At 43.0% G+C, this 24,180-nt stretch overlaps 1 protein-coding gene across 1 annotated transcript in view; it reads right to left on the bottom strand.

Annotated features, from left to right (window-relative positions):
- LOC115131186 (BTB/POZ domain-containing protein KCTD8-like) overlaps nt 1–14,836 on the bottom strand; it is a 34,842-nt gene extending 20,006 nt beyond the window's left edge. Inside the window, exon 1 of the mRNA XM_029662781.2 lies at nt 13,664–14,836. Coding sequence (XP_029518641.1) covers nt 13,664–14,486 — 823 coding nt within the window. The 5' untranslated portion in view covers nt 14,487–14,836. The remainder of the gene's footprint in view (nt 1–13,663) is intronic.
- Between the last annotated feature and the right edge of the window lie 9,344 nt (nt 14,837–24,180).

Raw genomic sequence — 24,180 nt, 5'->3', positions numbered from 1 at the left:
TGAACCCACGTCCCATGCCATCATGATGAACCCACGTCCCATGTCATCATGATGAACCCACGTCCCATGCCATCATGACGAACCCACGTCCCACGTCATCATGATGAACCCACGTCCCCACGCCATCATGATGAACCCGTCCCATGTCATCATGATGAACCCACGTCCCCATGTCATCATGATGAACCCACGTCCCACGCATCATGACGAATCCACGTCCCATGTCATCATGATGAACCCACGTCCCACGCCATCATGATGAACCCACGTCCCATGCCATCATGACGAACCCACGTCCCATGCCATCATGATGAACCCACGTCCCACGTCATCATGATGAACCCACGTCCCATGTCATCATGATGAACCCACGTCCCACGTCATCATGAAGAACCCACGTCCCACGTCATCATGATGAACCCACGTCCCATGTCATCATGACGAACCCACGTCCCACGTCATCATGATGAACCCACGTCCCACGTCATCATGATGAACCCACGTCCCACGTCATCATGATGAACCCACGTCCCATGTCATCATGATGAACCCACGTCCCACGTCATCATGACGAACCCACGTCCCACGTCATCATGATGAACCCACGTCATCATGACGAACCCACGTCCCACGTCATCATGACGAACCCACGTCCCACGTCATCATGACGAACCCACGTCCCACGCCATCATGATGAACCCAGATCCCATGCCATTGTGATGAACCCACGTCCCACGCCATCATGATGAACCCACGTCCCACGTCATCATGACGAACCCACGTCCCACGCCATCATGATGAACCCACGTCCCATGTCATCATGATGAACCCACGTCCCATGTCATCATGATGAACCCACGTCCCACGCCATCATGATGAACCCACGTCCCACGTCATCATGACGAACCCACGTCCCACGCCATCATGATGAACCCACGTCCCATGTCATCATGATGAACCCACGTCCCATGTCATCATGATGAACCCACGTCCCACGTCATCATGACGAACCCACGTCCCATGTCATCATGATGAACCCACGTCCCACGCCATCATGATGAACCCACGTCCCATGCCATCATGATGAACCCACGTCCCATGTCATCATGATGAACCCACGTCCCATGCCATCATGACGAACCCACGTCCCACGTCATCATGATGAACCCACGTCCCACGCCATCATGATGAACCCACGTCCCATGTCATCATGATGAACCCACGTCCCATGTCATCATGATGAACCCACGTCCCACGTCATCATGACGAATCCACGTCCCATGTCATCATGATGAACCCACGTCCCACGCCATCATGATGAACCCACGTCCCATGCCATCATGACGAACCCACGTCCCATGCCATCATGATGAACCCACGTCCCACGTCATCATGATGAACCCACGTCCCATGTCATCATGATGAACCCACGTCCCACGTCATCATGAAGAACCCACGTCCCACGTCATCATGATGAACCCACGTCCCATGTCATCATGACGAACCCACGTCCCACGTCATCATGATGAACCCACGTCCCACGTCATCATGATGAACCCACGTCCCACGTCATCATGATGAACCCACGTCCCATGTCATCATGATGAACCCACGTCCCATGTCATCATGATGAACCCACGTCCCATGTCATCATGACGAACCCACGTCCCCACGTCATCATGATGAACCCGTCCCATGTCATCATGATGAACCCACGTCCCATGTCATCATGATGAACCCACGTCCCATGTCATCATGATGAACCCACGTCCCATGTCATCATGACGAACCCACGTCCCACGCCATCATGATGAACCCAGATCCCATGCCATTGTGATGAACCCACGTCCCACGTCATCATGACGAACCCACATCACACACCATCATGACGAACCCACGTCCCACGTCATCATGATGAACCCACGTCCCACGTCATCATGACGAACCCACGTCCCATGTCATCATGATGAACCCACGTCCCATGCCATCATGATGAAACCAGGTCCCATGTCATCATGACGAACCCACGTCCCATGTCATCATGACGAACCCACGTCCCACGTCATCATGATGAACCCACGTCCCACGCCATCATGATGAACCCACGTCCCATGTCATCATGATGAACCCACGTCCCATGCCATCATGATGAAACCAGGTCCCATGTCATCATGACGAACCCACGTCCCATGTCATCATGACGAACCCACGTCCCACGTCATCATGACGAACCCACGTCCCACGTCATCATGACGAACCCACGTCCCACGTCATCATGATGAACCCACGTCCCACGTCATCATGATGAACCCACGTCCCACGTCATCATGACGAACCCACGTCCCATGTCATCATGACGAACCCACGTCCCATGCCATCATGATGAAACCAGGTCCCATGCTATCATGACGAACCCACGTCCCACGCCATCATGATGAACCCACGTCCCATGTCATCATGATGAACCCACGTCCCACGTCATCATGATGAACCCACGTCCCATGTCATCATGATGAACCCACGTCCCACGCCATCATGACGAACCCACGTCCCCACGCCATCATGATGAACCCACGTCCCATGTCATCATGATGAACCCACGTCCCATGTCATCATCATCATGATGAACCCACCCGTCGTCATGAACCCAGGTCCCATGCCATCATGATGAACCCACGTCCCATGTCATCATGATGAACCCACGTCCCATGTCATCATGATGAACCCACGTCCCATGTCATCATGATGAACCCATGAACCCATCGCCCACGCCCCATCATGATGAACCCACGTCCCATGTCATCATGATGAACCCACGTCCCATGTCATCATGATGAACCCACGTCCCATGTCATCATGATGAACCCACGTCCCATGTCATCATGATGAACCCACGTCCCATGTCATCATGATGAACCCACGTCCCACGCCATCATGATGAACCCACGTCCCACGTCATCATGACGAACCCACGTCCCATGTCATCATGATGAACCCACGTCCCACGCCATCATGATGAACCCAGATCCCATGCCATTGTGATGAACCCACGTCCCACGTCATCATGACGAACCCACGTCACACACCATCATGACGAACCCACGTCCCACGTCATCATGATGAACCCACGTCCCATGCCATCATGATGAAACCAGGTCCCATGCTATCATGACGAACCCACGTCATCATGCCGAACCCACGTCCCACGCCATCATGACGAACCCACGTCCCACGTCATCATGATGAACCCACGTCCCACGCCATCATGATGAACCCAGATCCCATGCCATCGTGATGAACCCACGTCACACACCATCATGACGAACCCACGTCACACACCATCATGACGAACCCACATCCCACGCCATCATGACGAACCCACTTCCCACACAATCATGACGAACCCACGTCCCACACCATCATGACGAACCCACGTCACACACCATCATGACGAACCCACGTCACACACCATCATGATGAACCCAGGTCTCACACCATCATGATGAACCCACGTCCCATACCATCATGATGAACCCAGGTCTCACACCATCATGATGAACCCACGTCCCACACCATCATGATGAACCCAGGTCCCACACCATCATGATGAACCCACGTCCCACACCATCAATAGTGTAGATGCAGCTATGCACCAAATAAATCTGGAGATATGTGGTGCTCATCTTTTCCATTGATTTGGGGATTGAGCATATAGCTGAATCAACACAACACATGGCCTGGAACGTGGGCTTATCTCAAAATGTTTAAGGTCTGAAAACATCTGGTCGTCATTCCTCCTTTAACTGACATCTCTGATGTGAGGGAATTATTTTTTCTTCTTGTTGGAACTTTGCTAGCAGACTCTTCAGGACTATGAATCAAACAAGAACTCTAACCACCCAAACTGTATTGAAAAGAAATGTGTTGAAGACATATCAATGATAAAATGTAGGACATTAATATAGCTGAAGAACATAGGCCTAATGTGCAGTGCATATTTGAGAACAGATTTTAGAACTGTTCGCAGTGTGCAGTATATGTAGGGCTGTAGATAATGGGCTGTGATAGGAACCGACTAGGGGTTTTCACTCCCTGTATGTCCCTGGCAAAGATGTTTCCCTCCTTAGAAGTAATTGAACATGATGATTTGTTGAGCAAAAGTGTGTGTGTGTGTGTGTGTGTGTGTGTGTGTGTGTGTGTGTGTGTGTGTGTGTGTGTGTGTGTGTGTGTGTGTGTGTATGTGTGTATGTGTGTGTGTGTGTGTGTGTGTGTGTGTGTGTGTGTGTGTGTGTGTGTTTCATACGTGTAAGGTCTCTATGAGATAGCAGCTAGTGTATGAGTCAAATCTACAACCAAATAAAGGGGAGCTAGACTAAAAGTTTATGTCTGCAAAAAGATGATCCTAAGATAATTGTCTTTAAAATTCCAAACCCTCATTGGTTTGAATGGTGTCAGCTATTTTTATCTATTATTCTTTTGACCTTAATAACATCAATTGGGGGTATTTAGAGTACTATATAGATAGAGAACATAGAACAGAACGAGGCTATGTCAGTTACTAAATGTTGACAAAAATGCAGATAGAACCTTATAGAACCAAGCTCTTGAAAAGCCTATGCGTTTTATCTAAGAATACAATGTCAAGAATAAGTTTGCATTATGCTGGAGCATGGAACATGATTCAAAAGAAAACAATATGGCACAAATATTGCAATACTGCACACAAAATATTGCACAATTTCACATATGTATTCTAGTTTATTGCCAACGTTTCTGTCTATTGACCTTCTTCAGACCAGAGACATTGGCAATCAATATTTTTGGTCTGAGAAACAAATCGTGAAATTGCTAAACCATAACAGCATGTATAATGTATTAATGCATGGTAAGGTGCATGGAAAGGGACATGGTAAGAGTCATGGTAAGGGGCATGGTAAGGGGCATGGTAAGAGTCATGGTAAGAGTCATGGTAAGGGGCATGGTAAGAGTCATGGTAAGAGTCATGGTAAAGGGCATGGTAAGAGTCATGGTAAAGGGCATGGAAAGAGTCATGGTAAAAGGGCATGGTAAGAGTCATGGTAAAGGGCATGGAAAGAGTCACGGTAAAGGGCATGGTAAGAGTCATGGTAAAGGGCATGGTAAGAGTCATGGTAAAGGGCATGGTAAGAGTCATGGTAAAGGGCATGGTAAGGGGAATAGTAAAGGGCATGGTAAGAGTCATGGTAAAGGGCATGGTAAGAGTCATGGTAAAGGGCATGGTAAGAGTCATGGTAAAGGGCATGGAAAGAGTCATGGTAAAGGGCATGGTAAGAGTCATGGTAAAGGGCATGGTAAGAGTCATGGTAAAGGCCATGGTAAGAGTCATGGTAAAGGGCATGGTAAGAGTCATGGTAAAGGGCATGGTAAGGGGAATAGTAAAGGGCATGGTAAGAGTCATGGTAAAGGGCATGGTAAGGGAAATAGTAAAGGGCATGGTAAGAGTCATGGTAAGGGGCATGGTAAGAGTCATGGTAAGGGGCATGGTAAAGGGCATGGTAAGAGTCATGGTAAAGGGCATGGTAAGAGTCATGGTAAAGGCCATGGTAAGAGTCATGGTAAAGGGAGTGGTAAGAGTCATGGTAAAGGGCATGGTAAGAGTCATGGTAAAGGGCATGGTAAGAGTCATGGTAAAGGCCATGGTAAGAGTCATGGTAAAGGGCATGGTAAGGGGAATAGTAAAGGGCATGGTAAGAGTCATGGTAAAGGGCATGGTAAGGGAAATAGTAAAGGGCATGGTAAGAGTCATGGTAAGGGGCATGGTAAGAGTCATGGTAAGGGGCATGGTAAAGGGCATGGTAAGAGTCATGGTAAAGGGCATGGTAAGAGTCATGGTAAAGGGCATGGTAAGAGTCATGGTAAAGGGAGTGGTAAGAGTCATGGTAAAGGGCATGGTAAGAGTCATGGTAAAGGGCATGGTAAGAGTCATGGTAAAGGGCATGGTAAGAGTCATGGTAAAGGGCATGGTAAGGGGAATAGTAAGGTGTTGCAGTCTGGTTCAGGAATAAAGGTTACAAGTCTATAATGCCTGAGTTGGGATGGATGTTTCAGTGTTGGAAAAAGCTTTCTTATTGAATGCTTTCAAGTCTGGTAAATGCTAAACTTAATGGTTTGGAAAATGTAAAGCTTTTAAAGTGATACTGCGATATTCTGGCAATTAAGCTTTTCTACTTACCTAGACTCAGATGAACTCTTGGATACTATTTGTATGTCTCTGGGTGTAGTACGAAGGAAGGTAGAGGTAGTTACACAAGGCAATGCTGACTAGTGTTAGCGAATGGACATCTACAGGTATGGTGGGGTAAGCTAGAGGCTAGGTTGCCAGAATCTCGCAGTATCTCTTTAACATGGTTAAATGGAACTGTTCGACATCATGGTCAATGCTTCCTAGTTTAATTTTACGTTTAGTGTACAAAACATGAAGAAGACCTGCTCTTTCCACATAGACTGACCAGGTGAAAGCTATGATCCCTTATTGATGTCACTTGTTAAATCCACTCCAATCAGAGTAGATGAAGGGGAGGAGACAGGTTAAAGAAGGATTTTTAAGCCTTGAGACAATTGAGACATGGGGTGTGTATGTGTGCCATTCAAAGGGTGAATGGGCAAGACAAAATATTTAAATGCCTTTTAACAGGGTATGGTGGTAGGTGAACGGCACACTGGTTTGTGTCAAGAACTGCAATGCTGCTGGGTTTTTCACACTCAACAATTTCCAGTGTGTATCATGAGTTGTCCACCACCCAAAGGACATCTAGCCAACTTGACACAACTGTGGAAACATTGGAGTCAAAATGGGCCAGCTTTCAACACCTTGTAGAGTCATTGCCCCAATGAATTGAGGCTGTTCTGGTGGCAAAAGGGGGTGCAACTCAATATTAGGAAGGTGTTCTTAATGTTTTGTATTTATCAGTATATATCTTAGACAATATTGTCTCTCTTGTCTTTTTAGACTTTTCTTGCCATTAAATGTCAAGCTGGAAATGGACCAATCACCAACTTTTCCATAAATGATCTATACAGAGCAAGTTTAGAGCTAGTACAGTGCATTAGGAAAGTATTCAGACTCCTTGACCTTTTCCACATTTTCTTATGTTACAGCCTTATTCTAAAATGGATTAAATTGTTTTTTCAATCTCATCATTCTACACACACCCCATAATGATGACTTAAAAACAGGTTTTAGAAATGTTGGCAAAGTATTCAGACCCTTTACTCAGTACTAAGTTGAAGAAACTTTGCCAGCGTTTACAGCCTCAAGTCTTCTTGGGTATAATGCTACAAGCTTGGCACACCTGTATTTGGGGAGTTTTTCCCATTCTTCTCTTTTGGGGAGTTTTTCCCATTCACCCACACCTTGTGGGTGGGGGGCAATGGTTAAAAAAAATGGAAGAAGACTAGTATTTTGTAGTAGAATTCCTCATTGTACCATTTATAGGAATATTTCACGATGTTGCCAAAAATGTTTAAGACTTATTGTTTCCCTTCAATAAAATGCATTCAAAACTACTTTCTGCTACTTTCTTAGGCTATACAAGTGCTATCTCTTGCTAAAAAAAAAAGATGTTTACACCTATGCCGTACCTTTAGCAATAATAATAATAATAATAATAATAATAATAATAATAAACCTCTACTTTAGTAAAGAAAACCATTATGCCAGGTGTGTTGTAATAAAAGTAGTGGTGTCCACTGATTAAATGCAGTCTTTCTATATTGTGAAGAGGGAAAACCCAGATATTTGTGATGAATGACAGGTTGTTTCTTCATGCAAAATATATTTGGGGTTTAAAATTCAATTTAGCTGCTTCATTTTAGTGGTTTAGTGTAGGCTGATCATTTTTTACCCTTAAGACAAGGGGAGTATACAGAATGTTAAGACTACACAAGGGTTAATGTGCCTTTTGACAAACTTCAAGTGGGCTGTCATGATCTGTCATATGCCTTTTACTGAGGAGTGGCTTCCATCTGGCCACTACCATAAAGGCCTGATTGGTGGAGTGCTGCAGAGATGGTTGTCCTGCTGGAAGGTTCTCCCATCGCCACAGAGAAACTCTAGAGCTCTGTCAGAGTGACCATCAGGTTCTTGGTCACTTCCCTGATCAAGACCCTTCTCCCCCGATTGCTCAGTTTGGCCGGGCGACCAGCTTTAGGAAGAGTCTTTGTGGTTCCAAACTTCTTCCATTTAAGAATGATAGGCCACTGTCACTGCACTGTCAACTGTTGGAGGTGTGTGCCTTTCCAAATCATGTCCAATCATTTGAATTTACTAAAGGTGGACTCCAATCAAGTTATCGAAACATCTCAAGGATGATCAATGGAAACAGGATGCAAATAGGATGCAAACAGGATGTAAATTAGATATCTCCGTTTTTTTTTTCAATTTTAGAATAAGGCTGCAACGTAAGAACATTTTGAAAAAGTCAAGGGGTCTGAATACTTTCCGAATGTACTGTATATCTGTGTTGAATTGGATATTGTAGTATAGAATACATTTGAAGCATAAATACGGTATATTCATAATGTGCAAACAAACAATGTGCCTGCACCATTTTTTTTTACATGGTTAATATAATATAAATATAATATAAATGATTCATTTTTATTACGTTATTGTTGTCATTTAATATTCTGTAACATGCCACTATGGTACCTATAGGCTTATCTAGCATTTTCTTGTCGTGAAAAGTGTATCAAATGATCTTTAGAACAACAACAGAATGCAATTAACACACATGTTGAGGAGTTAGCCGATCTTTAAGCATAATAGCAGCTCAATGCTTATACTGTATTCAACAGGGGGGAAATCTGCTTGTTATGGCAGTGATGTTCCAACATCGCACAGGAACAAAAGCTTGATCCCTCATAAATATCAATACAATGCCATGTTGCAGAGAAGCTAATGAATTATGCAAGACCCAAGCAGGATCACACTGGCGGATCACCTTCAGCGGAGAGAAGTGAGAAAAGTGTGTACAACACTGCCAACACGTCCATTGAGACGAGGAAAAGTTTAGATGAAAATAACCCAATCGAAACAGCCTCCTCAACCTCTGAGCCAGACAGGCATTTGTCAGCGGCTACCGTTGACCTCGAGTTCCTCGGATGCACTTTTGCGTCGTCACCCCATCCATTACCCCCCTGCATATTCACACCCTCTAGCACTTTCAAACGTGTTAAACAGTACCATGTGCCTTCACAGGGAGTGGGGTAAGATGCATTGATATGTCAGATATGTCGCCCCCCACCAATGGAGTGTTCTCGCATACTCCACATGTGTTATGTTGGCATCTGTGCTTCCTTCAAAATAAAACACCTCCCATGGAAGATTTTTAGACCATGCCTCTGAGCCCTCTCTGCCATATCTTGGCATGATAGTTTGTGAAAAGTAGCTCTATCTTTTTTATTGAATGTTAGCACTGGTTTGGACTCATTCCCCATTGGTCTATTTCAAGAATTTTACTCCATAAAAAATTCTAACTGTGTACTATGTTGTAGATGTCATTGATCTTGTACTGACTCCATTGCTTAAAAAGGAAACAAAATAATATCTTGGTGGTGTATTAACAAAACTGAAATATATTCTGTGCTTCTTCATCTCATTTTAGAATGAACAGACAAAATCAAGCCTCCCCCTCTCCTGTCAAAGCCTTCACGTCCAAAGGGACCAAATTCTTTGTTACCAGCAGGGACATGTGACCGGGAGAGTGAAAAAGGGTGACAAGTCAGGGAGCAAAATGTCTGGAACTGTATACGGTCAATATATAGACTGGCCATTTTGTCTTCATTAACACCTGTGCAGGCATAGAAACACACATGCAGACTCAAAGACACACACCCCTATTTGTCATGATTTATTTGTATTGATTAGACTGTTCCAATCTGTTAGGATTTGCCTGACCTTATGCACTTCCTTGGTTGTTCCCCCCCCCCCATTTCATTCCCTATTCCCCAGACACACCTCAACCTCACCCCCAGACACACTATACCAAAACGTTGACTTTTCCACATTTTGTTAAGTTAATTCATCTTATTCTAAAATGTATTAAATTGTTTTTCCCCCCTCATCAATATACACACAATACCCCATAATGACAAAGCAAAAAATGTTTTTTATACATTTTTGCAAATGTTTTACAAATTAGAAAACAAAAATACCTTATTTACATACAGTGGCTTGCAAAAGCATTCACCCCCTTGGCATTTTTCCTATTTTGTTGCCTTAGAACCTGGAATTAAAATAGATTTTTGGGGGGGTTTGTATCATTTTATTTACACAACATGGCTACCACTTTGAAGATGCAAAATATTTTATATTGTGAAACAAACCAGAAATAAGACAAAAAAAGTACAATTAAAGCAATTACAGCTACAAATCTCTTGGGGTATGTCTCTATAAGCTTGGCACATCTAGCCACTGGGATTTTTGCCCGTTCTTCAAGGCAAAACTGCTCCAGCTCCTTCAAGTTGGATGGTTTCTGCTGGTGTACAGCAATCTTTAAGTCATACCACAGATTCTCAATTGGATTGAGGTCTGGGCTTTGACTAGGGCATTCCAAGACATTTAAATGTTTCCCATTAAACTACTCAAGTGTTGCTTTAGGAGTATGCTTAAAGTCATTGTCCTGCTGGAAGTTGAACCTCTGTCCCAGTCTCAAATCTCTGGAAGACTAACAGGTTTCCCTCAAGAATTTCCCTGTATTTAGAGCCATCCATCATTCCTTCAAATCTGATCAGCTTCCCAGTCCTTGCCGATGAAACACATCCCCACAGCATGATGCTGCCACCACCATGCTTCACTGTGGGGATGGTATTCTCGGGGTCATGAGAGGTGTTAGGTTTACACCAGACATAGCGTTTTCCTTGATGGCCAAAAAGCTCAATTTTAGTCTCATCTGACCTTTGCACCTTTTTCCATATGGTTGGGTAGTCTCCCACATGCCTTTTGGCGAACACCAAACATGTTTGCTTATTTTCTTTCTTTAAGCAATGTCTTTTTTTCTGGCCAATCTTTTGTAAAGCCCAGCTCTGTGGAGTGTACAGCTTAAACTGATCATATGGTCAGATACTCCAATGTCCGCTGTGGAGCTTTGTAGCTCCTTCAGGGTTATCTTTGGTCTCTTTGTTGCCTCTCTGATAAATGCCCTCCTTGCCTGGGCTGTGAGTTTTGGTGCGCAGCCCTCTCTTGGCAGGTTTGTTGTGGTGCCATATTTTTTATCAATGGATTTAATGGTGTTCCGTGGGATGTTCAAAGTTTCGTATATGTTTTATAACCCAACACTGATTTGTACTTCTCCACAACTTTGTCCCTGACCTATTTGGAGAGCTTCATGGTCTCACTTGCTTGGTGGTTCCTCTTGCTTAGTGGTGTTGCAGACTCTGGGACCTTTCAGAACAGGTGTATATATACTGAGATCATGTGACAGATCATGTGACACTTAATTAAAGCCCACCTGTGTGCAATCGAACTAATTATGTGACTTCTGAAGGTAATTAGTTGCACCAGATCTTATTTAGGGGCTTCATAGCAAAGGGGGTGAATATATATACACGCACCACTTTTCCGTCTTTTTTTCATTCCACTTCACCAACTTGGACATTGTTTTTAATGTCCATTACATTAAATCCAAATAAAAATCCATTTAAATTACATGTTGTAATGCAACAAAATAGGAAAAGCTCCAAGGGGGATGAATACTTTTGCAAGTCCCTGTAACTATTCAGACCCTTTGCTATGAGATTCAAATTGAGCTCAGGTGCATCCTGTTTCCATTGATCATTCTTGAGATGTTTCTACGACTTGATTGGAGTCCACTTGTGGTAATTCAATTGATTGGACATGATTTGGAAAGGCACACACCTGTCTATATAAGGTCCCATGGTTGACAGTGCATGTCAGAGCAAAAATAAACAAGCCATGAGGTCGAAGGAATTGTCCGTAGAGCTCTGAGACAGGATTGTGTCGAGGCACAGATCTTGGGACAGGTACCAAAACATTTCTGCAGCATTGAAGGTCCCCAAGAACACATTGACCTCCATAATTCTTAAATGGAAAAGTTTGTAACCACCAAGACTCTTCCAAGAGATGACCGCAGTCAGGGAGGTGACCATGAACCCGATGGTCACTCTGACAGAGCTCCAGAGTTCCTCTGACCATGAACCTTCCAGCAGGACAACCATCTCTTCAGCACTCCACCAATCAGGCCTTTATGGTTGACTGGCCAGATGGAAGCAACTCCTCAGTAAAAGGCACATGACAGCCTGCTTGAAGTTTGCCAAAAGGCACCTAAAGGACTCTCAGATCATGAGAAACAAGATTCTCTGGTCTAATGAAACCCAGATTGAACTCTTTGGCCTGAATGCCAAGCGTCATGTCTGGAGGAAACCTGGCACCATCCCTACAGTGAAGCATGGTGGTGGTGGTAGCATCATACTGTGGGGATGTTTTTCAGTGGTAGGAAGTGATAAACTAGTCAGGATCAAGGGAAAGATGAACAGAGCAAAGTGCAAAGAGATCCTTGATGAAAACCTCCTCCAGGGCTCTCAGGACCTCAGACTGGGGCGAAGATTCACTTTCCAACAGGACAATGACCCTAAGCACACAGCCAAGACAGCGCAGGAGTGGCTTCGGGACAAGTCTCTGAATGTCATTGAGTGGCCCAGCCAGAACCCGGACTTGAACCCTATGCAGCCACACTCCCCAACCTAACATAGCTTGAAGGGATCTGCAGAGAAGAATGGGAGAATCTCCCCAAATACAGGTGTGCCAAGCTTGTAACGTCATACCCAAGAAAACTCGAGGCTGTCAAATTGCTGCCAAAGGCGCATCAAAAAAGTACTGATTATAGGGTCTGAATACTTATGTAAACATAATATTTCAGTTAAAAATATTTAATAGATTTACAGAAATTTCTAAAAACCTTGTTTTGCTTGTCATGGGGTATTGTGTATAGATTGATGAGGAGAAAAAAATAACAATTTAATCCATTTCAGAATAAGGTTGTAACGTACCAAAATGTGGAAAAAGTCAAGGGGTCTGAATACTATCCAAATGCACTGTATCTACCGCCCTCAATAAGTTTTTGGTCCTTCAATCATTCTTCTTACAATGAAACAGTATGTTACTCTCACACACCTTTCCCTTTAATCTATTCTCTCGTTTACCTACCTGCTGTGATTTGGAAAACATTTCCAACTGATGAGAGAACCAGGGAGGGTGGGGCAGTCCCACATTCTTTACGTAATTTATGAGCTTTATTGAAGAGATAGAAGAGTGTTTGAAAGACGGGGAAGGGTGAGTCAAAGGGCAGTGGGCCCGTATTCAAACCCATGCTGACTCTAGCATCCATGTTTGCCGGGGTCAGGGGCCGTCATTGCTGGACCACACAGGAAGGCTATTCTCAAGGAAAGTGCAGAAGCTGGTAATGGGATTACTTTGAACCACAGAGAGAGAAGGCTATTATCTACCTTCAATAGCATGTACAATCCAAGTCAGAAAAGGTAGGCAATTCGTTCAATCTTTCCAAATGTAAAGAATAATGTTACACAATACTTCTAAAACCTGAGAAAACATGTTGGACCCACCTATCCAATATGTATGTTAGTGAATGGTTGAGAAGTCACTTACTGAAGAAGATGTACTCCGTGTAGCTGCTCCAGATTTTGTCGTCCCTGTACTGGTTGACAAAAGCGGCTGTTCCCGTGGAGTTACACGCCACCATTGTAAAGCCCACTTCAGAAAGTCGGTCAAATGCCTGCTCCAGGTAGGTGAACTTGAGGTAAAACCGCGAAGTGTACTTCTCCGGCGGCCTGTCAGGGTCCCGGCTCTCGTTCAGTGTTTCCCCAAACACCTCTTTGGCCAGGGCGATGCGTCCGCACACCATGATCCGTGCCACGCGTCGGAACTTGGCGTCGGCTTGGTTATCTCGCACTGTAGTGTAGGAGCCCCTGTAGCCGATGGTGATGAACCCTGACCTCTTGTCTGAGGAAGTCGAGGTTCGACCTGTGGGGTACTCGCTGCTTTGCGAGCTCTCCTCGATGTCGCTGTGGCAGCCCTCGTCGTTCATGGAGCCCTGCTTGGAACCTACGCGGGGCCCCAGGAGGCGCAGCAGCTCGCCCAGCTGGAAGTGCTCAGCCTCCCGCTGCAGACGCTCGCGCTCGGGAAAGTGGTCGGGCAGCACCAGCTGGCGGTCTCGCAGGAAGTCCAGCACGTAGCGGAACAGGAAGCCATCGCGGTCGATGAAGAATCGACCTCGGCTGTCCCTCGGCAGCTCCCGCGGTGGGCACCGGGCGAACATGGCGTGCAGGGTGGTGTCGGGCACACTGACCAGGGTAGAGCGCTTGGTGACGTACACCTGGCCACCCACATTTAGCTCCACCACCTCTGGGGACGGGGGCGGGGCCGGGGCGGACACCTCGCTGATGGGCAGAATGGTTTCCTTCATGGCCATGGTCCCGTAGTTCCACCAGGTTATAGAGCGAAATCAAACACCTCCCCTTCCAAACTCATTAAGGTATAGATCCTCTCAAACAAGCTCAGTGAAGAGCAAGAGAAGAAAAAGGTCCCAAAAGAATCAACAGCGGTCACCAAGGAGTTCACAGCATAGCCGGTGCTGAAGTTTGAAAGAGACAGAGGACTACATCCCTGCTGTTAGAATTAGCTGAGGAGAGAGAGAGAGAGAGAGAGAGAGAGAGAGAGAAAGAGAGAAAAGATGGAGACAGTGCATCCGTTCCCCCAGCCACTGTCACCTCACTAATGGAGAGAGCAAATGCCAGGAGAGAGCGATAGAGGAGAAAAAAATCCCTCTGAGCGACTCCCAGCATCATTTGTCCAGAGTCTGGGGGAAACCATGATGACATAATCCTCTGTGTGAAAGGGGAGGTGCTGCAGTTCCAGCCTTTTAAAGGGGCAGTATTATAAATATTTATACAATACAATATTACCTAACTTCATCTAGTCTTAAAGTCTGAAGATGATCTGGAAACAAAAAGTATATAAAAAAAATATTATATACAGATACAAACATTCAGACATGAATGAATCCCAGCATTTTAGAATGTTGATTCCAGAATAGTGTCAATGACAAATTGACATATGTTTACATATTTCACTTAATTTAAAGTGTTTTTTTTTTTAACAAAGGTGCCAATGTATTAAACAACCCTATCTCCGACACAATATGTATTTTTGTTTGATTGGAAATGCACCAATACTGTGATAGTAGCAAATATCCAACAAACATTTCCATATTTCAACAGTGCCATCTGTTGGAATGCTGCAAAACATTTAACAGAAACCCATGATCTAAAATGTTCTATATCTAATATATATCTACTACAAACATGATTATGAGGTCTTGTTTTGAATATTTTTAAATGTAGAAATATTTAACAAAATCGTCATCATTGATATTGTTGAGGAGACGATCTGAATATGAACAGTTGACAATAGGGGTTCGTATTCATTACGTTTTGCTAAATAATCAGTGTAATGAAGTAATGAATACACCCCGGTAGACGCACACCCAAAATAAATGGTGGTGTAGGAATATATAAACACACTAATCACAACAACAAAAGTCCTGTAGCTCTGTGAAGATATTTGTGTATTGATGTACATGTCTATTCAAAGATAATCCAATCGTCCCCCAAGCATTTACTGATCCAACTAACTAGCTCAATCAAACATATTCCCAAAACTTTTCTGACTATATCACTCTATCTGACATCCCTGAAGCAAAAAAAAATACCACGGTTCTGCACAGATGCTGACAGGTCATTGAGCACAATGACACGTTACAAGGCTACGCCATTAATCAACGTCAGGCTACCAGCAGCCTCTTGTCTCAAAGGTACTTCACCACTGGGAACAGCCGACAACTAACAGCAAACACCTTGTCTTTCCAATCTCCACAGGCCTCTTGATTGAATGAGCTTCCAAGGTTATTAAACCTTTTCAATATCCGCATGCGATCAGTAAACTTTCCCCAATCTACTTGGTCGTAGAGCATCCTTGAATGTGCTTACCACTGGAGAAGGTCCAATGCAGCTGTTTTTATCTCAATATTGAATAATTTCTGGGTAACAATTAAGTACTTTACTGTGATTGTTTTCAATTAAAATGGTCAAAAAGAAACCAAATTAGCTTCTTAACAAAGAGCAATTTCTCAAACAATAATTTAGCTTGGACTGCTGGTAGTGGTTTGTTTGGGGAAGGGAAAACAAAACATTTGCTGTTATTGGTAGAGAGCAGTGGTTGGAACCAAAATAATTTTCCTTTTGTTTAGTTCTGAACATAACCATTATTTTTGGGGTTCCGTTCCATTGTTCTGACCTGCAAAAGAAAGTTCTTAATGCTTTGAAACAAAAAAAATATGAGTTTATATTGTTCATTTCTCTTCCTTGTTAAACTTCTGAAATCATATTTTTTTATTTATTTAACTCTACATTTAATTACTTCACCAAACAGTGTGGATAGAGCAGCTTGCTATGGAGCGTACTAGAGCTAGCTAGCTAACACGTCTTACCGTTTTGTAGTTAATAAATCCAATGTGAAATGGGATGAATATTGTATCCTTAACTAGCATTGAAAAAGTTGATGTATTACTCTCTAATTAAAAATTTCTGAATCATGCTTGTAAAGTTGAGAGGCTACAGTAGCCTCTGCTTCGGAGGATGGGGTGGTGGTGGCACACACTGCCAGGAAGACACTGGAATATGTTTCTGAGTGACAGAGAAAAGGGCCGGGAAGTAAAAGCGAGTTATTATTAGCCACTTCCCAGGCTTTTAAAATACGATTCTGTTGCAGAACAGAATAGATCCCTTTCGTTCCAGGTTCTGATTCTGAATATTTTGTTATTTTCTGGTTTCCTGTTGTGTTCCCTGAATCAGTTCCAATCCCTGGTAGAGGTTGGGAACTCGCTTTCTTATTGGTCTGTTAACTAATTTACCACATGGTGATGTCACCATGGTAGGACAATCTCCATCCCACCAAAACAGGCTGAAATTTCAGGCGGTCTTTTCAAACAGCTCTTACACTAAAATGGCATTATCATTATTTTCACAATTTCACTGAATACTCAGTGTGGAAAGATATATAAAACACAGGTAAATCACATTTTTGACTGCACTGGGCCTTTCATTTATGTCTAATGACCCATGATGCTTTGCTGCACTGGGTCATAGCCAATGTGCTGCCTCTGCAGAATCTTTGGGCACGTTTGAGTGGTAAGCCAAAGCAACCGACTGTAGATGAAAGTCAAAGAATGAAGTCAGGAGAGGTGCATCTGCAACAGCTGAAAGTCGGACACTAATGTGGTGTTTCAAAGACAAGGCTCAGATCGACATGGCAGTGTTGCCATTGTTAATCAAAGTTTTTCTTTATAATGTCGAAATAAACATGGCTCTAACCTTCATATCACACATTCACAAACTGAAATCATATGTGTGTTCAACGCACAATCAATTACTGAGAGAGAGCTCCAAATATCACATTCATTTGTATATAGCCTATCCACTGTATAGCCTACATAAAATTGGTTCCTGTTTCAGTCATGTCTTTGGTCACGTTCACCACGGGTATCATGCACTATCATTGCATTTTTCAAGGACCTAAACAGATTTTTCCTGTAATCTAGAACCATAACCGTAATCACAAATGTTTGATTTATTAGGACATGTAACACCTTCATCCGCATTCCAGCAGTGTATTTGATTTGCGCATGTGCTAGCGCCAGCCGAGCGAGCCTCCATCTTTAGCACCGGTGAAGTGAGTTCGGTAACAACTGAATGTATGAGTCTTATAAGTAGTTTTCACACACAAACTTTGTATGTCCGAACTCAGAATCAAATATGCTTACCAAAAATAACATGGTCACTGTGGTATAACTTTCATTTTGATTGGTGATTTTCTGCATTTATCAGACTGCCATCAGGTAGCTCTATTTCAAATGTGTCCATGTAAACAGGATTATTAGGGAAATCGTTTATTAGGGAAAGCATGTAAACATTTTAATCCAACTATTATATTAATCTGATTATCCACAATAATCACTTTATTGTGTACATGTAACTGTACTCAATGCAGCCCAATTTCTGCTTGTGATTTGTACCGCATACAAGGTAAAGTATTGGATTCTTTACACCACATTAAGACATTATCCCATTCCACTACCCTTTTCAAGCTTTTTTTCTTAAATGAAAGCTAGCTTTGCTTTTGTACATACCATCAGGCTTTATTGAGTGAGCTGTTTGTACTGTAGCAATCGGTACCTGCCTGTATTTCCTTAACATTTTGAGAGAAAATAAAACCGTCATAATTTGTTTGGGGTCAGTAGGTGCTCAACATAACAACAGGTGGTGGTGTGTGGGACAGTATCTCAGATAGATGGAGCCTGTCTGCATTCCTGATTTCTGTAACTGTTAGCTTACATGTAATATTGACATAAGCTTAGAAACACTTGTTTTGCAAACATGGTCCTGTTTTATCAATTGCTGTGCTGATCAATGGACAGTTCATTACCTCTGAAATGAATATAAAGTCTAACATTATGTTTGTATTTGTATTTATATTTGCAATAAAGATGGTGATGCTACAATAATACTCATTTACAATAGGCCTATAGAAATACATACAGCCTAATGATATATATATATAGTCATGTTACTGAACATTACTGAAAATACACAAATAATCAACATGTTACTGAACAGTTTAGAAGGCCTAGTTGTAGTACTAAAAGTATCTAAGCATAACTCTTGAGCTGTCTGTATCCTTGTGACTGGTGGTTCTTTTTAAAAATAAACTAAATATGCTTCTTTGCATCCCTGCTCAAATCTGGATAAAAGATAGACAGGAATGTGAGTCTTATTCGGCACATTTAGTTATTGCTTGCTTTTCAACGTTGCCAGCAGGCATGCCAGCTAAGATAATTAGACAAGCTGACTACTTTAACTTGATTAATAGCCTGAAATGGCTTATTGGTAGGGCTAGCTAAAGCTAACATCATAAAATAATAAAAGAAATGTCTAGTAATTTTACAAAAAGAGAAAAAAATGTTTTTATTATTTTTATTATTAAGGGCATGTGCCCCCTATGGGCATGATGTCTCTGACGTTCGCGCGGGTCAAACAAAAAACACCCCAATGATTGGTTAACTATAAAGTCTCCCACAATGCTGGCGATGGCTGATGTTTGAGTATCTGAGTACCTTCACTGATGACTAACAACCTTAAGATTTTTTGGGGTGAATATTCAGAAAAAATATATTGTCCCGTCTTTCAAATCCCCCTGAGCTCTAAAACAGCAACATTTTCTCTCAGCCTCATGGGGGCAAAATCTGTAAAATATCATGGGATTAGCTATAGAACTGCACATTTTTCTCTCTGCCCCGTGGCAGAATAAATAAATGTCCAGAGGTTGGTGCCCTTGCTCAGACCTAGCAAGGGGGCCCCGCGAAACTGCGCTACTCCACTGGGCACCAGGATTTTAACCTGGGACCTCTTAATCTGCTGTCAAATGTTCTAGTAGTTAGCTATACCACCAAGATAAATATGCCTATTTAAAAGGGATTTTCAGGGCCTGCAAATGTTCAGATTATTTTTATTTGAGTGTTGTTGCAAGCTCAAAGCAGCCAAACACTTTTCATCTAGATTTGAAAAGACAGGAGCGTTCCTCAAGTAAAATATTTTTTTATTATAATAGATAAAGCATTTTAAAAACAGGCAGATTATAAAAGTAGTAAAAGAGACTAGATGCTTCTTCAACTGTAGAGATCGATATTATTAGCTAAGTTTATTAATATGTGAAAATGAAATACAGAACTCCATGTAAACAATTTAAAACAATGATAAACATTTCTTATGATGAAAAGTCTCTTCACAATAAGTTTCCAAGTAACCACATGTCAAATTAAAAACATAAAAAGTGGACACACCATAGAAACGCTGATGAAAACTCTGTCCTATTACATTTGGATTGAACTCAAAGCTTCCATTTCATCATCAGAACAAAAACTAATGTATACATGTGTCCTAACTATACAACAATTTAAACGAAAAACAATCAATCAGTAGATAGAACTTAGAAAGTCGACAAACACTCAATCTTCAACTAAGGACAACAGGTTTGAACTAACCTTAGGTTTAAACTATTTGACAATGAGAATAATCTCAAAGCATTCTAGGAAGTACTCCTCTCCTCTCCTTCAATCCCCTTCACTCTTCCACTTTCTCCTACTATATCATCACCTACTCTCGTCTACTCCCTTCTCCTCTCCTCTCCTTTCTTCTGTTGGCCCAACCTCAGGTCTCCCCTGCAGGGACACAATCTCCACACTCTCCCCTTCTTCTCTCTTCTGCCTCCTGGTGGTGTTGAAGTACAGATAGAGGACCCTGGTGGTCGTCACTGACGTCAGCAGCACTAGGACCAGTCTGATGGTGAAAGCAGTCAGAGGAGAGGCTGGAATAAAAACACATTTGACCATTTGATCTGATCATCAGATCGATCTGTGGAAAATCATTCCAAATCTGGCACAAAGTACAAAAAGTCTGGTTCATTCTCAGTTACCTGAAACAATGAGGGAAAGGAGTTTACGCTCAGAGGAGGGGTTTTGAGAGAAAACATAACTCCCGTAAACACAGCTGTAGTTCCCTTGGTGGTAGTCGTCTGCAGCAGGGAAGAGGAAGGCAGCAGAGTGATTGACAGCTGGCTGGGTCTGGAATCTGTTGGAGACGTTGAGCATGAGGAAGAAGGAGCCTCCTGGTGACCAGAAGCCTCTCCCATTGAGACAGTCCAGGATATATCAGGCTGCAGCAGGACTATCTCAGCTGATGGGGTAGAATTTCCAGAAAAATAGGCTTTACCCTCCCAGAGTGCAGGCTCAGATTCAGTGCAGAAGGTGTGGGTCCAACCTGGACTACAGAGTTCCAGTGTAAAGGCAATGAGTCTCTCCTCCTGCTCTGTAGCACTTCAGCCAGAGAAGAACACACCTGTTTACCTGACAATGTTGTTGGCCTGACCAGCTCACAGCCTGATGATGTGAGACTGGTGAGAGTCAGCAGTCACTGTGCAGGTACACTGGAGGTGTACAAGGAAGAAGAGTGGAAGATCAATTTGATACGGGACATGGAGGAAGCAGCTGTAGTCCTACCTGCACTAACACAAGTGTGTAACAGTCCTACCTGCACTAAGGTGTATATCAGTCATGGAGACATGGAGGACGGAGCTGTAGTCCTACCTGCACTAACACAAGTGTATAAGAGTCCTACCTGCACTAAGGTGTATATCAGTCATGGAGACATGGAGGACGCAGCTGTAGTCCTACCTGCACTAACACAAGTGTGTAACAGTCCTACCTGCACTAAGGTGTATATCAGTCATGGAGACATGGAGGACACAGCTGTAGACCTACCTGCACTAACACAAGTGTTTATCAGTATAACAGTCCTACCTGCGCTTAGGTGTATATCGGTCCTACCTGCACTAACAGAGGTGTGTATACAGTGCCTTTGGAAAGTATTCAGACCCCTTTACTTTTTTCCACATTTTGTTAGGTTTCAGCCTTATTCTAAAATTGACTGTTGTTTTTTTCTCCTCATCAATCTAAACTGAAGTATCACATTTACATACGTCTTCAGATCCTTTACTCAGTGTTTTGTTGAAGCACCTTTGGCAGCGATTATAGCCTCAAGTCTTCTTGGGTATGACGCTACAAGCTTGGCACACCTCTATTTGGGGAGTTTCTCCCATTCTTCTCTGCAGATCCTCTCAAGCTCTGTCAGGTTGGATGGGGAGCGTCGCTGCAAAGCTATTTTCAGGTCTCTCCAGAGATGTTTGATCAGTTTCAAGTCCTGGCTCTGGCTGGGCAACTCAAGGACATGCAGAGACTTGTCCCAAAGCTACTCATGCGTTGTCTTAGCTGTGTGCTTAGGGTCTTTGTCTTGTTGGAAGATTAAACTTCGCCCCAGTCTGAGGTCCCTGAGTGCTCTGGACCATATTTTCATCAAGGATCTCTCTTTACTTTGCTCCGTTCATCTTTGCCTCGATCCTGATATGTCTCCCAGCCCCTGCTGCTGAAAAACATGCCCACAGCATGATGCTGCCACCACCATGCTTCACTGTAGGGATGGTTCCAGGTTTCTTCCAGACGTGACGCTTGGCATTTAGGCCAAATAATTCAATCTTGCTTTCATCAGACCGTAGAATCTTGTTTTTTCATGGTCTGAGATTCTTTAGGTGCCTTTTGGCAAACTTCAAGTGGGCTTCCGTCTGGCCACTCTAACATAAAGGCCTGATTTGTGGAGTGCTAAAGAGATGGTTGTCCTGGAAAGTTTTCCCATCTCCACAAAGGAACTCTAGAGCTCTGTCAGAGTGACCATCGGGTTCTTGGTCACCTCCCTGACCAAGGCCCATCTACCCCGATTGCTCAATTTGGCCTGGTGGCCAGATCTAGGAAGAGTCTTGGTGGTTCCAAACCTCTTCCATTTAAGAATGATGGAGGCCAATGTGTTCTTGGGGACATTCAATGCTGCACACATGTTTTGGTACTATTCCCCAGATCTGTGCCCCGACACTATCCTGTCTCTGACCTCTATGGAGAATTCCTTTGACCTTATCATTTGGTTTTTGCTCTGACATGCACTGTCAACTCTGGGACCTAATATAGACAAGTGTGTGCCTTCCCAAATCATATCCAATCAATTGAATTTACCACAGGTGGACTCCAATCAAGTTGTATAAACATCTCAAGGATGATCAATGGAAACAGGATGCACCTGAGCTAAACATGGAGTCTCATAGCAAAGGATCTGAATACTTATGTAAATAAGATATTTTTGTTTTGAATCAATATGCTAACATTTCACTGCAGGTATCATATCTGCCTCAAACAGCGGCTCCACTGAGCAGAACGCCTGCTGTCTAAAGAGTTGACTGAAGAGTGGAGGGGACTTGTATCTTCTTGCATTCTCATTTTCTCATGCTAAGCATTGTTCAAATTCACTGCTCTTCCAGATAATTGATGATCATTGTTGTCATTATCTCACAGGAAATAGGTCAGAGATCAATCCAGTTCCAAACACCCGCCAGCTGCTCAGTTTCATTTGTTTAAAAACAGTCAATTTAAATATTTTTGAGGCATTACAAAACATTAAGGAAATACGTATATTGAATAGGCTTATTGAAGATTATATCAGATTAATGCTCTACCGTTGATCTAAACCCCCTCATGTTGACAACATAGGCATCAAAATGCACATACAAGTTTAAACAACTTGATTTTAAGGGGGCACCAGGATTTGAATCTGGGACCTCTTGATCTGCAATCAAATAATCCTCCATTGAGCTATGACCCCTCGTATGGAAGATATACCAGTTGGAGGTGACACAATACAGGCCTCAAAATGCAGTTCAAACTGTTCGATTTAAAAGGTGCACCAGGATTTGAGACATGACAGAGAGAAAGTGGGAAGTGACTTTTCAAGTATCCTCATTTCAGCAATGTTCCTGAAGATGCCAGTAGAGGACAAGAAAACATGCTGTTTTTTGCCATTATGCCATTTGAATTCCTTCTATTGACAAACTATTGAGTATAAAATACATTGACTAGCCTAAGCAATATTGTTTTATTAATTTGGTGTGTAATTTACATTTACATTTAAGTCATTTAGCAGACGCTCTTATCCAGAGCGACTTTTATGATGTGTTTGTCAATGATGTGTCTTTCTTTTTCATCATCATTAACTGAATCTTAAGGCTACAGCAGTTGAATCTAATGAGAATTTGGATTCCATGAGATCAGTCATATCTTGTCTGGATTGGTTTAAACTGCTGAAATGTGAAGGATGACTCTGCTTAGGCAAAAGTCAAACCAGGTTAGCTATGATGCATGTTCAAAAATGTTGCTCATCTTAATTTCTCCTTTAGCAGTGAACTTGTTGCATTGTGTTTATTAAGCACTATTCACTCTTAAATTCACTCTGTAAGTTCGGGATACCATTCATGAGTGGTCTTCCAGCGAGAAACAACGACAAATGAGCGATATTCATCCCATGGTATCTTCATATGCTAATATCACTTGTTGTGTCATCTGCAAACTTAATGATGGTGTTGAAGTCGTGCCTGGCCGTGCGGTCATGAGTGAACAG

This window comes from Oncorhynchus nerka, linkage group LG6, assembly GCF_034236695.1.
Source record: "Oncorhynchus nerka isolate Pitt River linkage group LG6, Oner_Uvic_2.0, whole genome shotgun sequence".
NCBI lineage: Eukaryota > Metazoa > Chordata > Actinopteri > Salmoniformes > Salmonidae > Oncorhynchus > Oncorhynchus nerka.
Note: the sequence above shows the minus strand (reverse complement) of the source record. Positions and strands in the feature narration are given on the sequence as shown.